This window comes from Tasmannia lanceolata, unplaced genomic scaffold, assembly GCF_043159265.1.
Source record: "Tasmannia lanceolata isolate RefF3 unplaced genomic scaffold, GAP_Taslan_0.1 ptg000015l, whole genome shotgun sequence".
Taxonomy (NCBI): domain Eukaryota; kingdom Viridiplantae; phylum Streptophyta; class Magnoliopsida; order Canellales; family Winteraceae; genus Tasmannia; species Tasmannia lanceolata.
In genome coordinates, this window is record NW_027518692.1 from 32,353,149 (window position 1) to 32,380,801 (window position 27,653).

A 27,653-nucleotide genomic window follows, 5' to 3' on the forward strand; every position below is an offset into this window, starting at 1 on the left:
ATCAGGCTTTATTTTAATTTTTAAGAGGAAATGACTAAAATGCTCGGGAGACCTCTAGCACTCACACGACAGGTTGAAAAAAATGCACCATGCTTTCATCGAGAGTTGAACTTGAAAACCTGTCGCATGTTTCTTCTAAGCACTCAAACGAGCGGTTGAAAAAATGCATGATGCTTTCATTGAGAGTTGAACTCAAGACCTCCCGCTTACTAAACGGGTGCTCTAACCAACTGAGCTATGAAAGCTTAGACGAGGAAGTCCTAAATATTTAATGCATATAACACTGGAATAGCTCATGCCAATAAAATCCTCATTATTGCGTGCCGCTCAATCGGAAATCGGAATGCAAACAAACATTGACCGAAACTAGAGAGGAGGGTGTGCTAATTTCCAAAATTAGCCATGTGGCAGTATAAACTAATTTTTCAAAAATTATGGTAAGTTTCACTCCATAGGGTGATCCAAACCTTCCATTTGTTGGGCCACAACATAAATAGGTTGCTCTGCCAAAATCATTTCTATAGGATGATCCTAACCCTCCGATCTATAGAAGTTTCCATAATGTGCAATTCCTCCATTGATCGGAGTGTTAAGATCATCCCACAGAAATGATTTTCGGGGTGCAACCAATTTACGTTTTGGCCCAACAAATGGATGGTTTGGATCATCTTATGGAGTGGGCCGTACTGTACTTTTTGAGAAGTACAGCTTTATAGGCCGCACATCATATAACATCTCTCTAAAAAGATATCAGGTTTCATTTTATTTTGAAAGATGCAAGCATTTTCATTGTAAGGCTTAATGATAACAGTGTTAGCAAGGCCTTCAATCTTCACAAAGTTTTGGAGCCCACCTTTAGTACGTGCAAGTTGCATCATCCATTCATTCCATACTATAATGAGGAGCACATCCTTAGTTCATTGACCATTTTTCTACAACCATTCTTGATTAGTACTCTTGAGATCTAAGATGGAAGAAATCCAACGGACAAAATCTGATCAAAGGCAAGAAAAACACAATCTCATAATAATTGCAAAAGGCTAAGACACAAAGAGCACACACTATTCTCTGTTTTTGTTTTTTTTTTGGGGGTCGGTAGCACAATCTATTCTTGATTAGTATCTTCTGTGTACAATGGGGGCGCCCTTGCGGCTGTTTTTTACATGGGTGCCCTTAAGTTTAGCATTTCTCTAAACACAAATAGCAATGAAGACACTTGGGTCAAGATCCTTCCAACATCCCCTTCATCAGTTCATCTAGTGCCACACTTTACCAAAGTAGGGTGTATTTGTTATTCCTCAAACCGAAAGAAGTATTTTTGCCATGAAAATAGTTATTAATATATGATTTGACATGCGGCACAATGTGAATGGCTGTTGGGATGCCCCGTGACACAGGCTTGCTTTCCTAACAAGTCTAACCAATAAAAGAGATTCTGCGAGAACGTAAAATGGCTATTTCCCCGCAATCATTTCCATAGGATGACCCTAACCCTCTGATCTATAGAGGTATCCTTAGTGGAACAATCAAATGACACCATGAGAAATTAGTAGATGATAGTAAAAGAAAGCAAGTTGACCTTATGAAACCTTCTTTTTTTTTTTTTGATGGGTAAGCTGGGGTTAGGCAGGACCCCTGCCAGATTTCCATGGTAGGGGTTAGGCAGGACCCCTACCATGGGTAACCTTATGAAACTTGACTTAGAGATAACTTACTGTGAAATAAATTTCCAAAGTGTACGTTCAATGCAACCATAGTCTGGTAGTGATGTGTCTCAATAATGAAAGAGAGGAAATCAGTAATTGTTCACATTGATGAAGGTAAGAAGCTAGCAGCAGTGGGAAAGCCATACCAAAGAAGATTCGGGTTTTCACATGAAAAACTGTGATTGTAGCAATCGACTTCTCTGGGCGAGAATTTAAAATGACAATCTTCTCTACAAGACTCAGTGTTGAGACTAAGAGAAGTCTGAAGCCCTAATAGCCCTAATACTCGGCTAGTCCCCATTAGAAAGTGTCAAAACAAGAGCCAAGTTGTTTAAGAAAGAAAACTTGAGGTTAAGGGTTCTAAGAAGTACAAACTTATGAGAGCTTTAAGGGATTTGCTACAATTGTGAGAAATAAGGAAGTGAAGTCGAACTATCTGTTGGACAAATTAGATGTTGTCCAGTAGGGTCTGATATATGGCTTGATTGAATCCAGAAATTAGAAATGTAAATAAATCAGTACTTAGCTTTTGTAGAAAACGTTTCTGTAAAACAGATCGAGAAGAAGAAGGCTGAGTCGTGCCACAGGTCACTCTCCTTAAGAATCGTATACGCCCCCTACCGGTGCGAACCGGGATCCGCGAACCGATGCTCCAAGATAAAACAGCCAAAGTTGGCTACAGTCCACGTGCACTCGCTGACTGGTCCACCCAGAATCACCGTAGAACTGTGCTCAGATCAGAACTGAGGAAAGGAAGAAGACAAGCAGAAACTTTGATGTTTTCTGTAAAAACTATATTCTCCAATGGTGATGTTCTCTTCTTTTTATAGATGAGAATATGACTGTTGGAGGATAATTAATCACCATTAAAAGACAAAAACGTTTCTCTCCAACAGTCATATTTGTGACTGTTGAGATTTGAAACGGTTTTGCAATTAAGAGGTGTATCTTTATAAAAAACATGGGGTAAAAAGAAAAATCGTTTTTGGGCAATAAAAATAACCTTTTTTATTTAATACCCAAACCCAGACCCAGACCCGGACCACGGCCACGGCCCGGCCCGGCGAGGAGCGCGCGCGCGTGTGTGATTTACATATGGGCTTGTGCTCTTCTAAAAGCCCAAGACCCAACAAATTCTAAAGCCACTTGAAGGCTCAAGCCTTTCTCCAACTCTCCATCTTATATATATGAGAAGAATTTTCTTCCAAAGCGATGTGGGACTATTAATTTGCCTTTGGTTTTGAAAACACACCACAAGCACACTCATCAAGATCTTGGGTTCAAGTCCCCACACATGCAAAAGTCTTTTGCTTTAAAACGAGAGAGGGAAACATAATTTGAATCTTCCCTCCAAATTTTTAAACAAAAAGAAAAAGCATCTTTGACTTTTCAAATCTTTTATTATTTTTTTTGTTCAAAAATTCTAACAATCCCCCACAAGATTCAAAATACAGTTGAAAATTGAAAACGGAAGTATCTGAGCACATTAGAAAATAGAGTGGATTCATACCGGTGTCTTTTGGACTTCAACCGATATTTAGGATAAACAGATTACGTTACCGAGTACGGGTAGAGTTAGACTCCTTCAACCTTTCCTCGTGGGTGTAACTGATTAACCTGTTATCTACACTCTACATTCGATTCCTTGGTGATTCATTCACAGTTTTGGAACATTTTGGCCTTGTTCCCCTCTTGGTTCTCATGAATGTTCTAGAGAATTACTCGTTAAATTCTCACAGGAAGCGGCCTTACCTCCACATTCACTTAGGTCAGTCATCAAGTATGCACTGCAAGTAACATACCACCCAATACAGGTTATGATCTGATTAAGAGTCTATAACTCATCCTCTCTCATTTGCAGTGAACACTATCTTTCATCATTTTGCATCTAGGAGTAGGGGGTGATAGTGTTAACAAACCATCCGGTGACTTGTTAGTACCCATTGAACCAAATTCCAGGGATTTCCTTTCACATTGGTTGGGTGTCCATCACTAATGGTTCATGCCACGAGCTTTAACCCCATTCCTTGCGATGTCTCATAAACCACCTTGTTTATTTGTGGCTTTGTCAGAGGATCTGCCAGATTCCTCTCCGACCTTACAAAGTCGAGTGCTATTGTTCCCTCACTCAAGTATTGCTTTACCAAATTATGCCTCAGGCGTATATGCCTTCTTTTGCCATTATAGGTCTTACTTTTGGCCTTGACTAAAGCAGCTTGACTATCACAGTGTAAAGACACTGAGGGAACCGGCCTTGGCCATAAAGGCACATCTGCCATAAAATTCCTGAGCCATTCGGCTTCAGCTCCTGCTAGGGCTAAGGCTATAAATTCCGCTTCCATAGTGGAACTTGTACTACAAGTTTGTTTAACCGATTTCCAAGAAATCGCACCACCACCAAGGGTGAATACATATCCACTGGTAGACACTGAATCTCTTGAATCAGAGATCCAATTCGCATCACTATAGCCTTCTAAGACAGCAGGATACCCCTTAAAATGCAGTCCAAAGTTTATTGTACCCTTTAGGTACCTTAACAACCTAGTCAAAGCCTGCCAGTGTTCATGTCCTGGTGTATGAGTGTGTTGACTAAGTTTTCCAACTGCTAGAGCAATGTCAGGTCTAGTACAGTTCATCAAATATGACACTGAACCTATAATCCTTGAGTATTCCTTTTGGGATACCATCTCACCTTTGTTTTTCTTTAGGTGTACCTGACAATCTAAAGGTGTCTTTGCAAGTGAACTATCATATTGTCCAAATTTCCTTAGAATGCTCTCTACATAATGAGACTGAGACAATATTATTTCATTTTCTTTTCTGATGATCTTCATCCCTAAGATTACATCAGCTTCACCCATATCTTTGGTTTCAAAGTTTGACATTAAAAATCTCTTAGTAGATTTTACTATGTCCAAATTAGTACCAATAATTAGTATATCATCTACATATACACAAAGTATTACATCTTTATCCTCATTAAACTTACTATAAACACATTTGTCGGATTCATTTATCTTATACCCATTTGTAATTAAGACACTATCAAATTTGTCATTCCACTGTTTAGATGCCTGTTTCAAACCATACAGTGACTTAATTAGTTTACAAACTTTGTTTTCATGACCAGACACAATGAATCCTTCAGGTTGTTTAATGTAAATTTCTTTTTCTAAATCTCCATTTAAGAAAGCTGTTTTTACATCCATTTGATGTATTACCAATTTATGAATAGAAGCTATAGCTAATAATATCCTAATGGTGGACAACCTAGCAACAGGAGAATAGGTATCAAAATAATCTATCTCCTTTTTATGTCTAAAGCCTTTAGCTACTAGTCTTGCTTTAAACTTGTCAATTGTCCCATCAGGTCTTAGCTTCTTTTTAAATATCCACTTGCTATCTAGTGCTTTTGTTCCAGGTGGAAGGTCTACTAGTTCCCAAGTGTGATTTTCTTTTATGGAATCTAATTCACTTTAATAGCTTCTTTCCAAAATACAGCATCTGGAGATGTTACAGCTTCAGAGTAAGTTACAGGATCTTTATCTATTAGATAGGTGAACATCCCATCTCCTAGATTTGTTTCTTTTCTTTGTCTTTTACTTCTTCTGAGTTCTTGAAACTCAGAATCCAATTCCTTTTCAGTTTCAGGTTGATTTCTTGAATCATTACTAGGTTCTTTAGGAATTTCTTTCTTCATAGGGAAGTGATGTTCAAAGAACTCAACATCCCTAGATTCAATTATAGTATTATATTCAAGGATATTTTCAACTGATTTCAAAACTAGAAATCTGTAGGCTGTACTATTTTGAGCATATCCTATGAATACACAATCACATGTTTTAGGTCCTAGTTTTCTTTTCTTAGGTTCTGGTATTCCAACCTTAGCCAAACAACCCCAAACTCTCAAATGAGATAAACTAGGCATTTTGTTATGCCACAGATCATATGGTATTTGACCCTTTTTCTTTGGAGGTATCCTGTTATATATATAACAAGCTGAAAGAAGTGCTTCCCCTCACAAGTTCAAGGGTAAACCAGAACTTATCAACATAGCATTAAACATGTCCTTTAATGTTCTGTTCATTCGTTCTGCTATACCATTTGATTCAGGTTGGTACGGGGCTGTGGTTTCATGGATAATATCATTATCATCACAGAACTTAGTTATAGAGTATTCTGTACCTCTATCTGTTCTAAGTCTTTTAATTCTTCTATCTAACTGATTTTCCACTTCATTTTTATATTTGATAAAGGCTTGTTCAGCCTCATCTTTAATTCTAAGAAGATATACTTTAGTGTATCTAAAGTAATCATCTATAAAGGTCACATAGTACCTTTTACCTCCTCTAGATTCAAGATTTCTAAAATCAGCTAGATCACTATGAATTAACTCTAATAAGTCAGATTTTCTTTCAACACTAAAGTGAGGTTTCTTTGTGAATTTTGCTTCAACACATATTTCACATTTTTCTTTACTAGGTTCAATTTTTTCATTTATTAAACCTAAATTACAAAGTCTTTTAATGTAAGGTGCACTTCTATGTCCTAATCTACCATGCCAAATATCAAAGGACTCAACAATGTAAGCAGAAGAAGATGATACTTTTTCATTCAGGATTTCAAGTACATTAAGAACAAATAAACCATTTGCATTATAGCCCTTCCCTACAAACACATTATTTTTGCTAATGATTGCCTTGTCTGCTTCAAAAGTGAGCTTTAGTCCATTCTTGTTCAAGAGCGCACCAGACACCAAGTTACGCCATATATCCGGCACATGCAGCACCTCCTGAAGTGCAAGTACTTTCCCTGAAGTTAACTTCAACAAGACCTTGCCCTTACCAACGACTTTTGAGGTCTGTGAGTTCCCCATGAAAACTTGATCCCCTTCCTTAACTAAGGTGTAGTTGTAGAAGGAGTTTCGGTTTCCACAAATGTGCTTGGTAGCACCAGTATCCAGAACCCACTCCTTTGGATTTTCCACCAGATTTACCTCAGTCACAACCGCTGCAATCACATCTGCCTCGGTTAAATTAACCTTGCACTGGACGAACCAGTCTTTCGGTGTCGGCAGTCCTTCTTGTAGTGTCCGGGTTTTCCACATTCAAAACAGACTCCTTTCTTTTTGGGTCCAAATTTCTTGAAGTTCTTTTCCTTCTTCGGTTTCAGATTCTTAGACCCATCATTCTTAGTCTCAACAATGTTTGCCTTAGAGGTATACTCTTTGGCATTTTGTTGCTTATCTTTTAGTCTGTTTTTCTCTTCGATTTTAATCCGAACAACTATTTGGTCTAAGGTCCATTCTTTTGTCTTGTGCTTCATTCCGATTTTAAAATCTTTCCAAGACAATGGCAGTTTCTCAATAAGAGAACCAGCCACGAATGTGTCAGGTAACTTCATACCTTCCTTAGCCAATTCTCCAATTAGGAACTGATACTCATCTATTTGAGCAGATATAGGTTTCCCATCTTCCATAGCAAAGTCTAAAAAATTCCCTATCACATATTTCCTATTTCCAGCATCCTCTAAATCATATTTAGTTACCAATGCATTCCAAAGATCAGCAGCATGTTCAAATGAATAGTATACGTTATAAAGGTCATTTGACAAATCATTCAAGAGATGGTTCTTGCAAATATAATCAGCATTATTCCAGTTTTCAAAATCAGCAGAATCTTCAGATGGTTTTGATTGTGTAAGAACAAAAGCGGCACCAATTTGTTGTAGAGCAAACAAGATCTGTTGTTTCCATCTTTTATAGTTCAATCCAGTAAGGCGTTCGATCTTGGAAAAATCTGGAATGGTGTTGAGAATTCTGTTCACAACAGAGGTGCAAACAACCGTTGGATTGGAATTCTCAACAGAGATGGTATCAACAGAAGTTGGGTTCGGATTATCAGAAGTCATATGATCAGATTTGAAAAATACGATTCTTAAGATTGTTGGACAAATTAGATGTTGTCCAGTAGGGTCTGATATATGGCTTGATTGAATCCAGAAATTAAAAATGTAAATAAATCAGTACTTAGCTTTTGTAAGATACCTGAAGGGTATAAAATACTTCAAGTTAACATATCAATGCATTGATATGGTAGTTACTGTGACGCCGATTAGGCGAAAGACCCTTAATGACAGAAAATCCACTTGAGGATATACACACTTGTTAGGAGGAAGAGTAATATCTTGGACTAGTAAGAAATATACTTTTGTAGCTGAGTCTATAATGGAGGCATAGTTAATTGCCTGTAATGCAGTTGCATTCAAAGGCGTATGGATCTGATGTTTGTGACAAATATCCAGCGATCCTATTCAAACTGAGATGCTCTATAGGGGATTTGAAGCTGTGGAAAATATCCAGCTACCCCATTCGCATTGAGATGCTTTATACGGAATCTGAACTTGCGACAAAAATTCAGTGATTCCATTCACATTGAGATGGTTCATAAGGAATCTAATGCTGTGAGAAATATCTAGCAATGCTATGATATATGTGAAAAGAAAGAGATATCAGTGGGAAATCTACCCTAAAAAATAAGATACAAGGATTAACTCAAAACCCACAAACCCGCAACCCTCATTGCTTCTCAACCAAGACCGTACAAGAGAGTAGCCTGAGAAAAAAAACCCAAGAAGAAACTCAAGAAAACAATCAAGAGAAAACCTGAGAAAAAAAACCCAAGAAGAAACTCAAGAAAACAATCAAGAGAAAACCTGAGAAAAAAAACCCAAGAAGAAACTCAAGAAAACAATCAAGAGAAAACCCAAGAAGAACCCTTCCTCTTTCTCCCTCCTTCATTTCTCTCTCCCTCTCCTACCTCTCACTCCTTGAGGTAGCCGACCCACCACTAGAAACAAGGCAACTTTCTAACATAAATGTTTTCATTTAAATAAGTCTGCCCATTCGAGGTGCATCTCCACACCTCGCGTCTTTAACTAGCATTCAACATAAAAACAAAATTTACAGATGCACATGAGACATATATAATACACGCACGCGCATTAACAAAAGAAAGAACAAAAGTAGGAGAGATGATTTTTTCAACCCACTGTAGGATTATGCGCACCACTTGTAAAGTGAGTTGCGGCAGACTTTAACGCTTTTTTATGACAAATCACGTTAAAACGGGGCGCAGAGTCCTACAGGGGATGAAAAAAATCATATTCCTAAAATAATCACAAGAAGAAATTAACCCCAAAATAAGAAACAAACTTTGATCAATATTGAGGGAAGAGATCTTGGATCAGAGTAGGATCGATCCTATTCGATCTTTGTTAGAAGGCGAATTTCGCATTCTATAAAGGTGAGCCACTTTTTCTCTCTAATTTTAAAGTTAGGGTTTTTCAGATTCACGAATTGAGGACCTTTTGAGTTAGGAATCTATAGATTGCTAGGGTTTTTTTTTTTTTTTTTTTTTGAACAGTTCGATGATCTTTTGAATTTCTGTTGAATTTCTTCTTACAACTTGTAATGATCGCGAGATTTTTGCGAGATCGCATTCTAGACTTAGGCTCTGGTTTCGATTTTGTTAGGGTTTCATTCAGTTATGTTTCCTCCTTTTTTGTTCTTTCTGTTGCTGCGTTTCTTCGCGTTTTCTTTCAATTTTTTCTTCGTTTTTTGGATGCTGGATCGAATCTAAGGTCCTGTTTGGATTGCAAGAAAAAATATTTCTGATTTATTTTGTTGGCAATAGTTGTTTTGGTCTATGTGTTTTCCCTTTCTCTCCTTCATATGTAGTTATTATGTTTCTTACGTTGCATTACGGCGTTGGGTTTTGCTCGTCATCGGTGAAGCCATGGTGTAAAATTAGATGTGCTTCAAAATAAGTAGGGAACTCACCAAACATAAAAATCCCCAAATAAAAGGGAAGAAGAAAAAATAACAGAAAAGATCAACAGATTGTATACCAGATCTTCCAGAAAAACCCTTTTTCTTTCCTTTTGAATACCATACAAAGAAGACAAAACATAGATACAGTAACCATAATAGGTTTTGAATCCAAGAGAAGCAAGAGTAAAAACTCTAAAACCTTAAGTACAGATTCCCCTTGTATGGAACCTGATTGAGTTTCCATAAATTCTCTCCAATGCCAAAAGGACCACTTTCCCACTCTTTTGCAAATAATACACATGGCCAGGAATGTGAGTTTCTTATGCTGAAGATGATAATTTCTTTGAATATTAGCTGTGAAGAATACATCCAACTATTGGTTCTCCTCAAATGTCACACCTATTGCTTGTATGTTTTCCTCTTAGTAGGTTAAAATGCTTTTATTTTGGGAGGATAATTTGTTTTCTTCGATTTGGAACAATATCACTTGTGTTAATGTCCATTTGTTTTCGTTGGGTAGGTCCATTGCTTTGATTTTGTTGTATTTGGACAAGAAAAACATATTTTAACGTACAAGTAGAAATATTTCTCTAAACTTGAGATATCTTCTATAAATTGATTGTCTCTTCTTTACTTTGATTTAACATTAATTTTGGTAAGAGAATAACTTGTTTTCATTTGTCATATTTATTGGGTGCATTTGGATTTAAACCCAAAATTCACTTTGGGTGGACTTTGAGCCTTTTCAGCTTGCATTTCATGTTTTTTCTGCACTCTAAGAAGCCCAATTGCAATTTGGTAATACGGATAATCACATCATTAAATACATTATTGCCACTATAATGCCTATTGCGTGGGTACCTAATTTAGATCATTTTATGTCGGTGTTCAATGATTAATTGTTTAGAAATGGGTTTCTTGTATCATTTGACTGAATTTCGCTTATAGTCATTCATCTAACATACAGGATACTTGTGTATCTAGCACAAGTTCTTGGCCACAATGAGTCAGGTATTTGAAAGTTATGAACGCCAATATTGCGAGCTTTCTGCAAATCTCTCTAAAAAGTGTACATCTGCTAGTCTTCTCGATGGAGGTAAGAATACAACTTCCTATCCATCGTTTTTATAACTTAGCTTAATCATGTGAATTTCCCTTTGTCTTTCCATTTCTCTGTTACATGTCATTTGTACTATGATGAGCATATTCACTAGTTAACTTGTTCTCCTAGTTTTTCAAAATCAGCTTTTAAATTGTAAGGGCTTTGAGTATTGTTAATATTTTTTTTTCTTTCAAATCTTTAGATATTGGCAAGTGGGACTAGTTTTTAAATTGTAAGGACTCTTGAGTATGTTATATTGATTCCATGTAGAGTGACAAATATGCTACCTTGATAGGTGAGTATAGACATGACGTTGCCAATTCATTAGGGCCTTCTGGTCAAGAAATAATATTTTCCACATGTATATTACAATTGTTCATTCCCCTTCACGAAAGTTATTTCTTTCATTTGTCTTTGTACGTTTATTAAGTCATTATAATAGCTTTTTGTGACTAAAAAAAAATTGGTACAGGTGAGTACTCCCCAAACCCCACACCTGGAAGCATTTACCTAAGCTCCAGCAGATTTTGTAAGGTCTTGCTAGGGTCACACTTGTAGGGGGATCCCTAATGTGTGTAGAGAGGTCATCAACTTGCAGGATGCATCATTGGTAGTCCTTACGGAATTTGACCCTCAAATCACAGTGAAGGGGTCCATAATGTGCTTAGAGAGGTCAACTGCTTAGAGGATAACAATTCATGCACCGTTTGTAGTTTCTTAGAAAATTTGTCCCTCTAATCATAGTGGAGGGACCTCTCATGTGCATAGACAAGTAAACAACCTGGTGGATAACAAACCATGCACCATTTTTTCTTAAAGAATTTTTCTTCTTTGCAGGCCTCTATAATTTCCATTTCAATTATAAAATTTGATCCGTGTACTTCTTCCATAATAAAAAAGAATGTTCTACAGGAATGCGTACATCTAAACCATTTATGCTTATTAAAGAAAAAAATATAAATTTGGGGAAATGACGTCCGCTGTTGTTTTGATAAATGATACTCCATATTATTTTGAAATGGTATTATTATTTTTTTTTGAAATGGATGATACTCCATATTATATGAACCTTTATTCTGATTGGTTGCTGAGGGCTATTGGGAATTGTAACAGATTTTAAAATCTGGCTAGAAAGTACCCAAAAAAAAGGATAGAGTGCCAAACCATTCAAGAAAAAAGGGTGAAGTACCATTATTGAAACAAGGGGGTGCGGATATCAATTCCCTAGATTAGCTTGATAAGAATGTGGACAAGCATGGTAAGAATTTTCTACCTCCACTCACGCATAGAACAAGCCTTAGTGATTGCGACCCACTCTACTTTGTCCAGTTCCTATATGTTCTCTCTCACATGGGAGAATGCAGTTTAGTTTGGCACGTTGTTGTAGTGGCCAATTTTTTTATTATTTGATCTGACAGAATTTTGATTTTATATTAAATTAGTTGTTTTATGGTTTGCATTGCACATGTAATGCATGGAGTTATTTGCTGATTTGGCATGATGGTACCTTCTCCATGAACCAAACGTTAGGTCTCTTTTGGTATTCTGATTGTGATGCTATTTTTATTTTTTATGCATTTTCGCCCCAGTTACCAAATCCACTATGATCGAAAGAGAATTTCTGTCATCTCCTTAGTTACATACTTGAGTCTTTTCTTAACATTATTCTTTTCTCTAATATCACAGAACAAAAGAAGCAGAAAGTCTCAGAAGTAAAATCTGGAATTGATGATGCGGAGGCCTTGGTATAGCATGATCGATCTATATTTGAAGTTAACCTTTTCTTTCTCACATTGCAATATTAACAAATTTGTATTAAAACGTTGCCTGAATTCTAGATTCGGAAAATGGACCTTGAGGCTAGAAGTTTACAGCCGAGTTCGAAGGCCATGCTTCTTGCCAAGTTAAGGGAGTATAAATCTGATCTCAACAATTTAAAAAGTGAAGTTAAAAGGATCACATCAGCTAACGCTAATCAGGTTGCAAGAGATGAATTGTTGGAGTCAGGAATGGCAGATACACTGATGGTATGACTTCTTTCATTTTAATGCTTATTATTCCAAAAGTGCCATGTCATTTTATATATTTTATGAGGACTTCTGAAAATATTGATGATCAGTCATTTGAGGACTGCTTGGTGTCAAGATCAATAGACTTTGCTTCCAATTACAGTATACTGATGTTTATAGTTCCTTGATGTAAATTCAAATTTCTTGGACTCACCTGTGCACTAGCTCTTCTAGATGTTTACTCTATTGACCTGGTCAGATTGTGTGGTCTGCTTTTTCTACATGTTGATGCAATGGGATGTGCTTTATTTTAATTTAGTTCTAGATTTACTTAATTATAAATTCAATTAACTTATGTTGGAAAACCTAATTTAAAGGCCTTTCAGTTACAATCAAATAGATTTCCGTAAGGGAGCCATAAACCAGGAGTCCAAGCTATGTGATTAAATAATCATCCTCTTATCTGTTATATGGTTCTTGAGGTACATGTTCTCGCACATGTCTCAGTTCTGCATGAGTATTTCCTGTGTTGAGAAATGAGACGTACTTGATTTCAATTCAAAATAAATAATACTTTATTTCAATTTAGCCTATGAATATGATACAATAGTTTGATAGTATATGTTTAATTAGATGTGTTTTAAAGGTAAAATCATTGATCTTCTTTTGGGATATGGAAAAATTATCTATCAATCTAGAATCATAGACATGGCATGCGGATGCTAGATCTGGACTTTTCATCTGAAAGATCCTAATGATTGGACTATCCTATCTGACTGGATTCTTTTTGCTGTTTAATGTTTACCATTGCTCATTTTCTTCTATAACTGTCCATACAAGAGATGCAAAAGTTCTGGGTTTGTCTTCACTATTGAAACAACTGGAAACTTTGATCTGTTATACTATAACTCCAATATTTTGTGCATAATATTTATGTGAATAATGATCCTTTTGTTAGTTGGTAACGATATTTATGTACTGGTTAATGGTGCAGGCATCAGCTGATCAAAGAGGAAGGTTGTTAATGTCAACAGAAAGATTGAATCAGTCTAGTGAAAGAATTAAGGAGGGTAGAAGAACCATGCTGGAAACCGAAGACCTCGGTGTTTCAATTCTTCAAGACTTGCATCAGCAACGGCAGTCTCTCTTGCATGCCAATAACACTGTGTGTCCTTCCAAACCTTGCTTTTCACATTATGCTTTCTAGCTTCATAAATCTTTGGTGTTTGATGTTTTGCCATCTTGTCTTGTTTTACTCAGCTTGCTATTTTTTTATTTTTTTTTATGAATATTAGAAATATATCCTATTTGCTTCAATCTTTGTTATTCCTTTTTTTGTGTGTTATCAGTATCTAGATTAAATGTTCAATTTGTTTTGGGTGGCAGCTTCATGGCGTAGATGACAACATTGGCAAGAGTAAGAGAATCTTGACTGCCATGTCAAGAAGGATGAGTAGGAACAAGTGGATCATTGGGTCTATCATTGCTGCCTTGGTCCTGGCAATTATCTTAATCCTTTATTTTAAGCTCTCCCATTAAACCCAAAGTTGGATTTCTGATACTTGGTATTCTCTGATTGGTTTGCATGTTTGTATAATGTTGAAGTATAATCAATTTCTCTTTATACAGGCCCACTTTGGTTGTCTGTTTGCTTTCTCTTTATCTTGGACTCTTGGCTTTGGTTAAGACTCTGGTTGTGAGTAAAGTTCTAGTCTTTTGAGTCCATTTTTTTTGGAAATGATAATGTAGTTAGCAAATCTATTTCTTTGCATTCAATTTAGTGATTGTTCACGGGTATGTTGATCTTAATGTCATATATGATGACGACATAAGGTTCCTTAGGTAACATTATACAGACATCGTACCTGTTGTGATTAAGGAAACAATGGCAGGAGATATGATGTTTTAGTTTCTTTGCAGACTTAAAATTGTTCTTAGCTAACTACGGTGACAAAAAAATCTTGTTCATGTATGATTAGCACATGTTCTTGCTCCTATACTATATGATGTCCAATCTCAATCATTTGGGTAGTCCCTAACCAGGCACATTGGTGTATATACCATGTAATTACATTGAATAAAATCGCATATAGAACATCCAGTGAAGTGATTATTGTTAGTTGATATGGCTTTTTCCTATTTATAGGATACATGAAATCTCAAGACACGAGTTCATATTATCGTGTATATTATCTATATAACTTGGGGAGTGATAAATCGACCCCCGTATATCTTAAATCGACCCCTATGTGTGTCTCTCTCCTCTTTCTCTCTCTAACCCAGAGGAGAGAGCTTTCATGGGGAATCGATTTAAGATATTTGGGGGTCGATCTATCACTGCCCTATAACTTGGATATTACCAAACATTGACTCCCAATCAAAGGAATAATTATAAATATGTTGGCTTATACGTAGTACATGAATGGATGATCAATATGGAATCCACAACTCCAATTTTTAGAGATAATATTCAGAAGGTCTATCATAGAGATAGGGAAGTGATATCATCACAACCATGTTTTAATAATTGCACAAACCTAGCTTGTATTTTCTTTTTTAATTAACTTGTAAAAGCTCTTTGGGAACTGTAATGACCTTTGACAGCTCTTTAAATAATAAAAGACAAGATAGGTTAGTGCAGATATCAAAACATGGTTGTGCTGATATCATTTCCCTTGAGATGTTAGACTTAAGGAATACAGTCGATGGTAGTATTTTTTAAAAATATTTTATAAAAAAAATAATATCTATAATATTTACTAAGCATGTTTCTTTCTATTATCATTTGCTTTTTTTCATGAATTGTTTTTTGAAAACTTTTTCCCCTAGAAATGTCACCACTAATTTTTCTACCCATATGCTTTTGTCGCCTGATTTAATTTCGGTTTGGGTTAGGGTTGAGGCCTTGGCAACCCGTCCTAAACCCGACATCTGTCCTTTAATATTATCTTGATTTTCTTTGGGTTATTGTATTTTTCTGCTTTTGGCCTTAGGTGAGCTCTAACCCAACCTGACTCAACCAGACCCGATGACCCGATTTCAACTTAGATGGGTTGGGTTAGGGTTGAGAGATTTAGATGTGGGTTGGGTTAGGGTCGACCATCCTCAACCTGAGGCTCGGGTTGCATTGGATTCAGTTGGGTTAGGTTAGGGTTGAGGGAATGCTATCTCGGGTTGGGTCAGGGTTGGCCTCAGCTTGATCCAACCCGACCCGAGTTGCACCCCCTCAGCAAGGATGCAGCTTTCAATGAACTTTTTCTTCTGCTGAAAATGATGGGAAAGCCGTGGAAAACATATTCAATATGGAATTCATTTGAAAATGGATTCACTTCGGGTGGTATATACCTTTCATAGGCGGATTGCTTAATTGAGTTAAGACATAACTAGTTCGAAGGACTAGAAATGCTCCTGGGGTAGTGGGGTGAAGAGAAAACGAAATTATTTTTGAGGAAAAGAAACTATGGGAAATAAAAAAATTCCTTTGAAAATTTATTTTACGAAAAATAAAATTCCAGGTCTATTTGGTTTGCAATTTTCCTTGAAAAATATGGAAAATTTTTGAATTTGGGAAAAAAGTCATGGAAAATGATTTACCGAACACTTGAAAACTCACTCTTCATAAAAGAAATTTTCCCATGAGTATTTTTCCCTTTCCAAACAGCGCCCATGTCTTCCCCTATCAGAACGGATCCCTTTTCAAAGTGCTTTTCGGATCATGCTTTACGAGTCTGGGTCACGATCCATTAGGAATTGGACCGTCTATTGGTGTCCTCGGTCCTGGTCCTAACAAAAGGGGAGAAAATAATTTTGTCTTTTTAGCAGGGTTGTTAAATGTCACGGGGAAAAAAAAATAAAAAAAAATCGCTTTTGTCGATGGATATAAATGAATGAAAATATGAAGGCTATTTTTTGTACATTGATGCTAGTCATCCAGATTTAGGACGCTCCATCGAATTTTGTGGCTATGTTAGGGTCACAAGGAATAATTTTGGACCTTAGGATATGGATCCAATGGACACGGTTCAGGCATTTGACATTTGGATCTTTGATCCATCGGACTGGATAGGTTTTTTAGTTTTCGATTATATTTTAAAGAGAGAAGTGTTCCTGAGCTCTAGCTCAAATAAGCTTATCTGAGCTAGAGCTCGGGAACAAGTGTGGCCCCACATTTCTGGGGTGATCCAAATCATTCATTTGGAAGACCCTTCCATGGATAGGATATGAACCAAAAATCAGCTCTATAAGATCATCCTAACCCTAACATTTGTGGAGGGAAAAAATGGGCAGAAACATGGACACACAGTGTCGATCCATTTTCCCCTCCACCTTTGATTAGGTTAGGATGATCCTATCAATCTGATTTTTGGTACACACCCTATCCATGGTTGGGTCTTCCAAATGAATGTTTTGGATGCCCCAAAAAATGTGGGACTACATGCGTTTTTGAGCTAGAGCTCATATAAGCCCTTTCCTCTATTTTAAATGTTACAAAAATGCAGCTCGTAAATAGATATAAATGAACAGAAATATGAAAGGTAGAATGTATTTGGATGCTCCATCCGGATTTTGCTTCTACTATGGGTCACAGTTAAAAATAATTTCAAACCTTAGGATATGGTTCCAATGGAAATGGTTTAATGTCCAATAATCAGTTTTTGACCCAAAATCAATTCTGAAAGTCGAACAGAGCCTAAGACAATAAGATAAATAAAGCAATTGATTCTTTGTTGAGGGTCCCAAAAGTGTCACAGTGAAAAAACAGCCCAAATTTGGAGAGAAATCAAGAAAAACTAGGTTGAGTTTGTAAAAATATTGGGATGAATTGGCAAAAATCAGGTTGAATCAGTTAAAAATCAACTTCAATCAAACAATCAAGTTGAAACCGTAAAAACACGAACCTAATATTTGGGTGATTCAACCCAAAAAATTTCTGATTTTTTTTTCCTGATTTTCTGGTTTTAAGTCAATTTTTCTCTTCTTCTTTCTGGTTGAATAGACGGTCAGTGGTGCAACAAATACAAACACAAGCCATGAAAAACAAGAAAAAAAATATATAGATTGAAGGAACAAAGAAGCCAAAATGGTCTTTTGAATCATACAACACCCTTCCTAGGTCAATAGTTTTCAAGCTACTACTAATTCATAATTATTTAGTAAAATACCTAAGTACATGATGAATGGTCAGTAAGGTGCAACCTCATTGTAATACAGTTAGGCACATCCATTACCACGTAGTGGGACCCACCTTTGATTGATCTGAACCATTCATTTGTATGCATTGCATTGAATATCATATGGCCCCAAAAATTACCCCAATCATGCAATCCTAACATCCAGTTATATACGTGATCTAACACCAAGTATACACGTACGTGATCGAGTATGAACCTTTGCCTAAATAGATTTTGTTGATTACGACAATAAACACAGATTATCAGAGGTAAACACCGGATTGTAGGTGCGCATTGAAGGTCATGAGATCTAAAGCAAGGCCGATCAAATGGACGGATCACATCAATCAAAGATGAAACTCACTATGTCGTAGCCAGCATGCCTCATTGTATTACAGTGAGGATGCATCAGTCTGGAAAGAATGCACTTTGCCAAAGATTTCCTACAGTAATGAACTTTAATGACTACTGCTTGCTAGAGAAAGGATACATTGAGAAGAGAATGAAGGATACAAGAGTGACAAGAAAATGAACTTAAGGAGAAAATTAGGCTAAAACAAATGGATTTCATTCTTATACCATTATCTAAGTTTCTCTGTTCTCACACATATTCGAATTCTAAACTGTGCTGAAGACAATGAACTGTTCTTACGGTTCTTTTCCTAAGTTTACTATACTGACAATCCCGGCCACCATACCTAAAAATTGTACAGCCACGCCAGAAATATCACATTGATTCTACTGCTCTTTTAAAAATTAACATGTGTGTTGGGAGGGGGGGACCTTATTTTCTGCCTACCCGTCTCTCCCACATCACCACCCCTCTTTCAACAATCTGGCTTTCTCAAGGATGTATTTCCCTTCTTTATACTTCTGACTTTCTTCATAAGCTTTCTCCTGCAAAACAAGAAATAACAAATAATGAATGCCCAAAGCACAGTGGTAAAAACATCACACAATAACAATCCACCCTTTATGAACTAATCTTACACACATTTTGGAACTCTCGGTGTGTAACATGCACACACATTTCTTAATAATAAAGTTGGAGCTAGGAATTGTATTGAGGTAAATCAAAATAATGAAATGATCTGCATCAAAACTGCAAAAAAATATAAAAATGGTTAAAGCCTACAACTTAAAATTGTGAAGGATGCTACGTTTGTAAAGGCCATAAAATCGGAGGCCAAGCCTATCAGCAGCAGGATAGCCAAAGGGAGGAGTTCAAGATCGGAGGATGGATGGGAACCATCACCTTATTACAATTTTACTAGATGACTACCATGTGATCTTAGTTATGAAGTTCTTATCAGCGACAAAAGTAATTTTCATGCCTCACCATGGAATGGTGACTATCATGGACAAGAGGTTCCCATGCATGGTCTCCATCGTGCATAGGAAAAGGGTAGGGTTGGGAGGGTCTCAGATTTACAATTAACCGAAGGCCCTGCAATGGAAGCAGCAAGTCGAGCCACAAATTTTGAACACTCGAACACCAAGCATGAGGGTTGGATGATGGAAGGATTAAGCACATCACTAGAAGAATCAGCGAAGGATTTGTCAAAAGAGGCAACATGATGAAGACGTGACAAGGATGTTAGTGAAAATAGATGGGGCCATGGGGGAGGAATGTTACGAGATAACTGGTTTCACTTGATCCCCTTTTGTAGGCCTAAAAAGGAGGCTCAAGCCAATCTTGGAGTAAAAAAATATTCCAAAACTCCTAAGTTATGTAGAAGAGTCTTTGAGGGCCTGGAAGTATGTATTTGTAGGTATTTGGAAGAGTTTTAACGGTATTCTAGTAGGCTATTTGTCAAGACGAGCACAGAATTCTAGTGAGTCTTTTTATAGGGCGGTACTGGGCCGGTTAGATAAATACCATGTGGCATGAGCAGGTAGAGGTGTCAATGGACCCAGACCGGCTACTGTATTCAAAGGATCTAAACGTTAATGGACAGGATATGGGCACAACAACTGGATTCAAACCATCCATTGGATACATTTCCTAAAGTCAAAAATTATTTAGGATCATGACCTAGACATAGCCAAAAAAATCTGATGTGTCCTAGATCTGAATCAAGGGCACCAATGTGCAAAGATACCCTTCGTGTTTTCATTCATTTATGTCTATTCATGAGAGGTATTTTCATAATATTTAAAATCCCTACATTAAACGACACGCGTAATTTCATTTTCCCTCTTTTCACTTTGATAATGATTCTCTCTCTCTCTCTCTCTCTCTCTCTCTCTCTCTCTCTCTCTCTCTCTCTCTCTCTCTCTCTCTCTCTCTCTCTCTCTCTCTCCAAAACCCTAAGCCCTAAATGTGTACAAAGTAAGTAGGACCTAGAGCATTGATGGACAGTCTAATTCAAAATGGATCGTGACCTAGATTCAAGAAATAGAATCTAAAAATCATTTCAAAAAGGATCTGACCGATAAGGGATTGGATTGGATTGGTAAGCTTTGTAGTAACATGGGGGCATTATGTGAGTGCGTCACTTGTATAAGGCAAAGGATGAGCAAGGCCACAACATATTGGTTCCTAAAGTGAAGAACCACTCATACCACAATGTGAAATCCTAGCATAAGAACATAAGGTATAGAATCATTCCTTTTTACCCTATTAGTGGATATAAAAGTTTTCTAACATAGCAGTGCGCTGATATCAGTCTCCAACGCTCAAGTCATGGTTGCCCCCAACAATGGGAATAGTAACTCAAGATGGTTCCAGCTATGTTCTTGAAATGTGTACTTTACATTTTAGGTAAGCTTATTTACACACCTCAAGTATGTTTCAGTCCATTCTTAGTACATGACACATTTTGGGTATAGTTCCAGGATGCTCTTGATAGCAGTCATATATGTATGGTAGCACATACTTGGTCTTTTGCATGAGATGAGGATCGGATTTCTTGGAAGCTTAATTTCAAGAGGAATTTCTTTGATAGAGAGATTCACGGGATAGGCCTTCGCCTAGACATCCTCTAGTCCCTTTATATCAAGAGGTTTAGGAAAGACAAAGTGTTTGGATCTGGAACTCAGACGGGACGGCGTCACATCAAACTCTTCTGGGGTATTCAAGTCCTTCTATCACTACATTTCTCCTAGCTCGCTTTCCTCGCATTTAATCAAAGTGTGGAACATTTCTGCACCGGCTAGATTGTGTGTGTTCTGTTGGACTGCTTTCTAGGATAAGATTTTGACGAATGATCATCTACGAAACCGGAAAGTCCTCATTGTCGATCATTGTGCCTTTATGGGTGGGGGCAAGAGAGATCAGAGACGGTAAATCATATTTTTATTCAAAGCAGAATAGCTAGAGAGGTGTGGAGTCGCATCCTTGTGAGGTTCGGGGTGTGGGTTGGGCCTTTATGGGTGGCAGCAAGAGAGAAGATAGATCTTTTTTTTTAATTTAAAGCAGGATAGCTAGACGTGTGGAGCCCCATCCTCAGGAAGTTCTGTGTGTGTGTGTGTGTATTTATTTACAGCAGGATAGCTAGACGTGCGTGCGTGTGTGAATCTTTTTTTTTTGAATGATTTGTGTTCCTGAATCATATGCAGACCTTTTAGATAGTTGGTCTTTCGTGCCCTTCCTAGGAAACGAAGGATCTTATGGAAAAGTTGCATTTTTTACTACTATATGGACCCATTGAAGGAAAGGAATGCTCACTTTTAAAAATGCAGTAAAATGGTCATATTTCATCTACCAAAAGATCATCTCACTAATCATATCTTGGGTAAGGATTTTACCTTGCTTCAAGTTTTCCTCCAACACTGATCTCAAAAGGAGTTGGAGGGAGATTTGTTCTAGCAAAGAAAGGGCTGAGAAGATAAATCCCTAATTATGCCCTCCAGAATCAAGATTGGAGAAGCTTAATTTTGATAGTTCAAGTAATGGTAACCCTGGCCCGACCAGTGTAGAAGAAATCCTTAGAGATGAGAACTGAGGTATCAGGTGGGTCTTTCGGGTCCCATTGAAGTTAGAGACACCAACAAGGCATAGGTGAGGGCCTTGCTTTTAGGGATTAGGATTATGGACGTCAATGATCTTGCTTAACTTAATGTGGAGGGAGACTCCCTCAATGTTATCAGGTGGATGGATGGGAGTTCCACTCACCCGTTGAGGTTCAGGGATATGATTGAGGAGATTCAAGATCGAGTGGCGGGGTTCCCAGCTCGCTTCCTAAAAGAAGATCGGCAAATAGTGAGACGGATCGCTGATCCAAAATCAGTTTCAATGTTTAATCTAGTGGCTCTGATACCACAATCTGTTATTTAACGGACTAGATCTCTTTTGTAGAAACCGATTGATCTCTAATTGCAGTGGATATTTGGTTGCTCCTTGGTTTTTAGTTGAAACTACTCTCGTGTTGCAATGATAAGGGACTTTGCAATCAAAGTGGCTCTCTGTTTTATATAAGAAAAACTCACGGCTGTAATCTGTTGTCCAATGTGAGACTTTGGGGTAAAAAGCAGACGATTTCTTTTCACAGCAAGTAGAAGCATGGACTACAGAATAGCAACGCCATGGAAAAGAAACATGTATCAGAAATAAAATAACAATTAGATCCAAATAAAAAAAAGCAAGTCCGCACCTTTATCTTCAACAAACTGAGAACATTGATAAAGGGAATAGTGGCCAGCCTTCCCTTATTCCCTGCTGTTTACTAATAATCTTCAAGCAAAACAGAATATAAGAAGACCTCTGGACGTGGTCTTTGCCATAGATTGTATATATAAAGAAAAAATAAAGACAGTCCTAATGCAAACTTTCTTCTAACTTCTAATACCTTTGAAACTCTTATTCTTTATCACCTTAGATAAGATAAGCAAACTTCAAGTGTTATAACCTTATCCTTGGGAAGTTTCCAAGTTGGAAAAAAAAAACTCCTCAAAACCGAATTTGGGAACCAAATAAAGACTCACTGATTGTGGGATCTATTGCCCCTTTATTTTGAATTTAAAGAAGAGAAAAAAATTCCTAAAAAAATTCTCCTTTTCCTAAACTAATTTTAACAGGCTGGAAACTAGCTTTTCCTTGGCTTCTTATTGAACCCCAGCAGGGCCCACATCTGTCACGAACCACATGGATCAATCACCTTGCCCGTACTGTAGTTGATAGGGGGAGCATGGAGACCTTTGGTGTGATGCCTCATTGATTGTCCTATTGTAATGTTCTGTCTTGTATCTTAGTGGCTTTATTTGTTGTTCCGACCCTCTAGGTCATGCTTTCCCTCTCTTTAATAAATTCATTTGCCATTAAAAAATAGTATAATCCTCTACCATTCTAGGGTCCATTAGTTCATCATATCATAGAAGAAAGCCACTTCTTTATTTAGCTGCAGTGAGGGCAGGTTCCCTCTGTAAAAAAAAGTAAATGGATTTAAATTCAATATAAAATGGGCTTGCAAATTAGTTGTAAAATATTATAAGCAAAGTTAATCCTTACAGCTGGGAAAATCATTCAGATACTGTGGAGATCTCCACAGAGACAAATGAAACCCATACAAAATTATATACCAATTGCATTATGATCAAAAGAAATTTCAAACTTTCTATTATATTTGGAACCTGTACCAATTATACTTAACACACATTTCAAGTGCATATCACCTTTTCATTCCAATAGCATTTTGTACCAATGACCAAAATTGGCACGACAAGTATTGGATACAGTAATCCTAAAGGTGGAATCTGAATAGCTATACTAATGACCTTAAAATTGATTTAGCATCCCAAACCGTCATATGTTGGACAAGAGATTATTGTTTGAGCACAGAATAGGAAAATCGTAAGTATCAAAATATCAAACATCGCCTTTAGAAAAAGACAACAAATTATTGTTTGATCACAGATTAGGAAAATTGTAAGTACCAAAATATTTAAAGCCACTTTTACAAAAATAATTAAGAAAAATGACGAAAATACCAGTTCAATAAGGCTTCATGAGAAAAAAGAGGGGTCAGTTAGCCAACTCACATATCTCCAACCCAATATTTGTTGGCAGCAGCTACAATAAATGTCATTCACTGTATGTAATCCACTCAAGAGTTGTCGTTCTTCATTAGGCCCGAGAGAAATGTTGACCCTGAAACGATGTAACAGTGATTCATAAATTCTTATGCAGGCATAATGATACAGTAACCTCCCTTTTTTTTGGATAGATTTCAAGAAACAACTTTATATAGACCGACCATTCAAAAAAAGAGAAGAAAATAAAACTTTATATCAACCATCATGTTAAACAAGAGGTGCTGTCGCAAAGGCCCTCACAGAGGTCCAAAATCCAACTTCTCTTTGCAAGATATTCTACTCTTTGAATAAGTTGTATAGAATATCATTCTTTCAAAAGAATCACAAGGAAAGCAGGTTGTCAAATGTCATAATCATACCACAAGGCCAAAAGACATTGGGTAGGTTCCTTTCTTCTCTCCTTTAAATTTCTCCCTTAATTTATGATTTCTGGACAAGGACACGAGTGCCGTATGTCGACACGAACATGGGGTGTCAGATACGGTGAACCCCCAAAATTTAGAAATAAGGACACGGCTAAAATAGAAAGTATATATAATTATGATTTATGGTTACAGATTTGTGTGACAAGTTCCGACACGTATATGAGGTGTATGACATAATAAACCCCTAAAAATATAGAAATGGTGGCACACTCACATGCATACAATACATACATATAAAATTACAAATTACTATCATAATTTGCAACAACATAAATATGGTATTCATTTAACAAACTAATAATCTAAAACAAACACGAGATAATCAAATAACAATGCATTCATCAATTTAATCTAGCTCTCTTTCGTCTCCAATATGCAGCAAGAAAGGGAGACCAATAGTATGCGATTAATATAATATCGGAATAAAATTTTGTTTAGGGTTTAGGTTTAGGGGACGTGATATAACAGCAAATATTAGTTAAAGAAGAGATTATAATAAAAGAAGAGTGGCAAACGCAATATTCAATAATAAAGCAGAATGTCATACTTAGCAAGGTTTCAATTTAACTCTTTCAAATTTAACATGGTGTCAAGATCCATTCCAATTCATACCCATGAGTTGATTTTGAATCTAACACAAAGAAAAACATTAAAAAAAAAAGAACCCAAAGAAATTCTAGCAGTGAATTTTACTCTCAACAGAAAATCAGTACCTCGAAACGAGACATTAATAAGAATGAGCCAAAGAAACATGAAATTAAATCAACCAAAACTTGAAAGAACATAACAAAAATGGGGGGAAAAACTGACACTGTCTTGAAAAGATAAGCCCTTCCGAAACGACCCACGAAATCCTTAGAAACGATATCTTCATGTGAGGCGGAATGAGCGTTGCAGCATTTGCATTTAAAGATCTTGGGACCAGGGAGCGATTCCAGGAAAATCAGCCCCATATAATTTCCTCAAAAATCCCTATGATTCAATCAAAAATTCAGATTTCTTCCCTAATTCCAGCCCTGGAAACCCTAGAATCAAGGAAACCCCATATGGTAGAAGAGGAGATGGAAGTAAAATTATGTGTTAGAGGTGAGGGTCTATAAGTCTATAACACTCTAACCCTCTATAGATCGGAGGGTTAGGATTAACCTATGGAAATGATTTTTTGGGCACAACCTATTTAGTTTATGGCCATCTAATGGAGCCGTACGATACTTTTTAAAAAACAATGGGCAATGATAAGCCGCACCCCCTGTGGGATAACTCGCAACCTGTTAGCAGACTTTACTACCCGTTGTGTGAATTATCCTACACGGGGTGTGAATTTATCATCACCCAAAATAGTGGACTATAAAACCAGGGCGGTGTAGTACTTTCAATTCGTTCAACCCAAGGCTATTATCGTCTTTTCACAAAACTAAATGATATTTCTGTGGGAAAAGTACGGAATGCGTGCCGATGTTAAGTGAAAATACAGAATGCGGGCTCCTTTTAAAACAAGAACAAAAAAAGGCTAAACTTCAAAATGGGGTGATCAAAAGACCCTGATGCCCTTCTGACATTGATAGAGTCATCCTTTTTCGTTACTGCCTCTTAAATTGGCCTGATTCACGAGGCTTCTTTTGGTTCATTTAAATGTGTATTTGAACTGAGATAGTCTTGGGTTTATTTCTATCTTGGCCGACGGAAATAACTAGAGACGGATGGATCTTGACACGTGTTGGAAAACTTTTTGAAACCCCGACGTTATTGTACTTTTTGGAACACTGACGTTATCTTTTCGAACTTATCTTTTAGCTTAGAACGGTAGACGTTATCTGTTCTCACTTATCTTTTCAACACGTGTCAGGCATCCATTCGTCTCTAGGTATTTCTGACAGCTAAGATAGAAATAATGGGTACGTCGATGGAAATAATGGTTACAAAGAGGGGAATAATGGGTACGCCAGAGGAAATAACGGGTACGCCGATGGAAATAATGATTACAGAGATGGGAATAGGAATAATGGGTACGCCGGAGGAAATAATGGGTACGCTGATGGAAATAATGGTTACAGAGAGGGGAATATGAATAATGGGTACACTGGCGAAAATATTAGGTACGCCGATGGAAATAATAGCTACAGAGAAGGGAATAATGGTTACAGAGAGGGGTATTATTAGAAGACGTCACCATTTGATATTGATGTCCACGTGTCGTTGATCCGACTGTCTATTCATATTGGCGATGACCAAGATTTAAAGGAACCTAAGGACTCTGGGTTCACAGAAAGATTTCAATCCAAACCAAACCGACTATGTATAGAGGCGCTAGCATTTCAAAAAGTTTTTCAACACATGTCAGGCATCCATCCGTCTCTAGGTATTTCTGACGGCCAAGATAGAGACGAACCCAAGGTTCTCTCGGTTCAAATACACATTTAAATGAACCAAAAGAAGCCTCGTGAATCGGGCCAATTTTAGAGGCAGTAATGAAAAAGGAAGACTTTGTCGATATCATAAGGGTATCAGGGTCTTTTGACCACTTGAATTTGAAGTTTAGCCATTTTTTTGTTCTTGTTTTAAAAGTTGCTTGCAATCCATATTTTCACTGAGCATCTGCACACATTCCGTACTTTTCTCTATTTCAATTGGGGTATGTTCAATTGCGCTTATTTTGAAGAAAGGAAACGAAAAACGAGCTCTTTTTTCCTCGGAAAGCGCTAAAATGGTCATTTGGTTGACGGGATAAGGAAAGCGCCAATCTGAAGTGGAATCCGCCGAATCCCACTTGGCAACTTACTTTCTGCCCTTTACAGTCTGTAAAAAATAGTCGGATTTGTCACGGATTCTCGCTAGGGAAAGCGGAAAAAAACAAGTCGCGTCCTCTTTTTTTGGTTTTGAGAATACGAAGCCCTGAACTCACATATCTTCGTCATCATCTTTGGTCTGTGGAGAGCAAAACTGCTGCAATCTTCTCCAATGCGGTGGTTTCCCGATCTCCACTCCACTTTCCTCGAGAGGTAAGCTTCTTACCTCGTCCTTTTCTCCTCTTTCCTTATTATATTTTTTATTTTTTTTGTTTTATTGGTGTTTTACCGCCATTCTTTAGGAGTTTTCTCATTAGTTTCAGATGAGAAAGAAGAATGGGTTTCATGCACATTTTAATAGGGATTTATCACCATTTTTTAGGGGTTTTCAGTTTCAGATCTTGGCACTACCTAAACTCTTTTTCAGAAAATGCACATTTGAATCTTTTTCTATTTCTTTCTCTGCCATTGCAAAAACCCCTAATCTGCTTTTGATTTGATTAGATTTCCCTTTGGCTTTCTGATTTTTGTAAAGTTCTTAAATATGATTAGGGGTTTATATGATGGTTCGGAAACCCTCTTTCATATGT

At 37.1% G+C, this 27,653-nt stretch overlaps 2 protein-coding genes and 1 non-coding gene across 4 annotated transcripts; 1 reads left to right on the plus strand and 2 right to left on the minus strand.

The window, feature by feature from the left end:
- Window positions 1-171: 171 nt before the first annotated feature.
- Window positions 172-245, minus strand: TRNAT-AGU (transfer RNA threonine (anticodon AGU)). The gene has a single exon. It is a non-coding gene; the product is annotated as a tRNA-Thr (tRNA).
- Window positions 246-8,750: 8,505 nt separating this feature from the next.
- Window positions 8,751-14,371, plus strand: LOC143846599 (vesicle transport v-SNARE 13-like). Of its 2 annotated transcripts, none has more exons than XM_077355075.1 (6): window positions 8,751-9,010; window positions 10,505-10,633; window positions 12,326-12,384; window positions 12,478-12,666; window positions 13,643-13,813; window positions 14,035-14,371. In XM_077355075.1, exons 2-6 carry the CDS (start codon window positions 10,540-10,542, stop codon window positions 14,185-14,187), a joined length of 666 nt encoding a protein of 221 aa, XP_077211190.1. In that variant the 5' UTR covers window positions 8,751-9,010; window positions 10,505-10,539; the 3' UTR covers window positions 14,188-14,371. The 2 variants fall into 2 exon arrangements, with proteins under 2 accessions (XP_077211190.1, XP_077211191.1); XM_077355076.1 differs by having other exon boundaries at window positions 10,522-10,633.
- A 3,994-nt stretch (window positions 14,372-18,365) lies between these two features.
- On the minus strand, window positions 18,366-25,411 carry LOC143846600 (putative yippee-like protein Os10g0369500). Its single transcript, XM_077355077.1, has 3 exons — window positions 25,088-25,411; window positions 23,799-23,907; window positions 18,366-18,716 (listed from the first exon to the last, which is right to left on the minus strand). The coding sequence occupies exons 1-3, from the start codon at window positions 25,228-25,230 to the stop codon at window positions 18,633-18,635; spliced, it is 336 nt and encodes a 111-aa protein (XP_077211192.1). The 5' UTR covers window positions 25,231-25,411; the 3' UTR covers window positions 18,366-18,632.
- Between the last annotated feature and the right edge of the window lie 2,242 nt (window positions 25,412-27,653).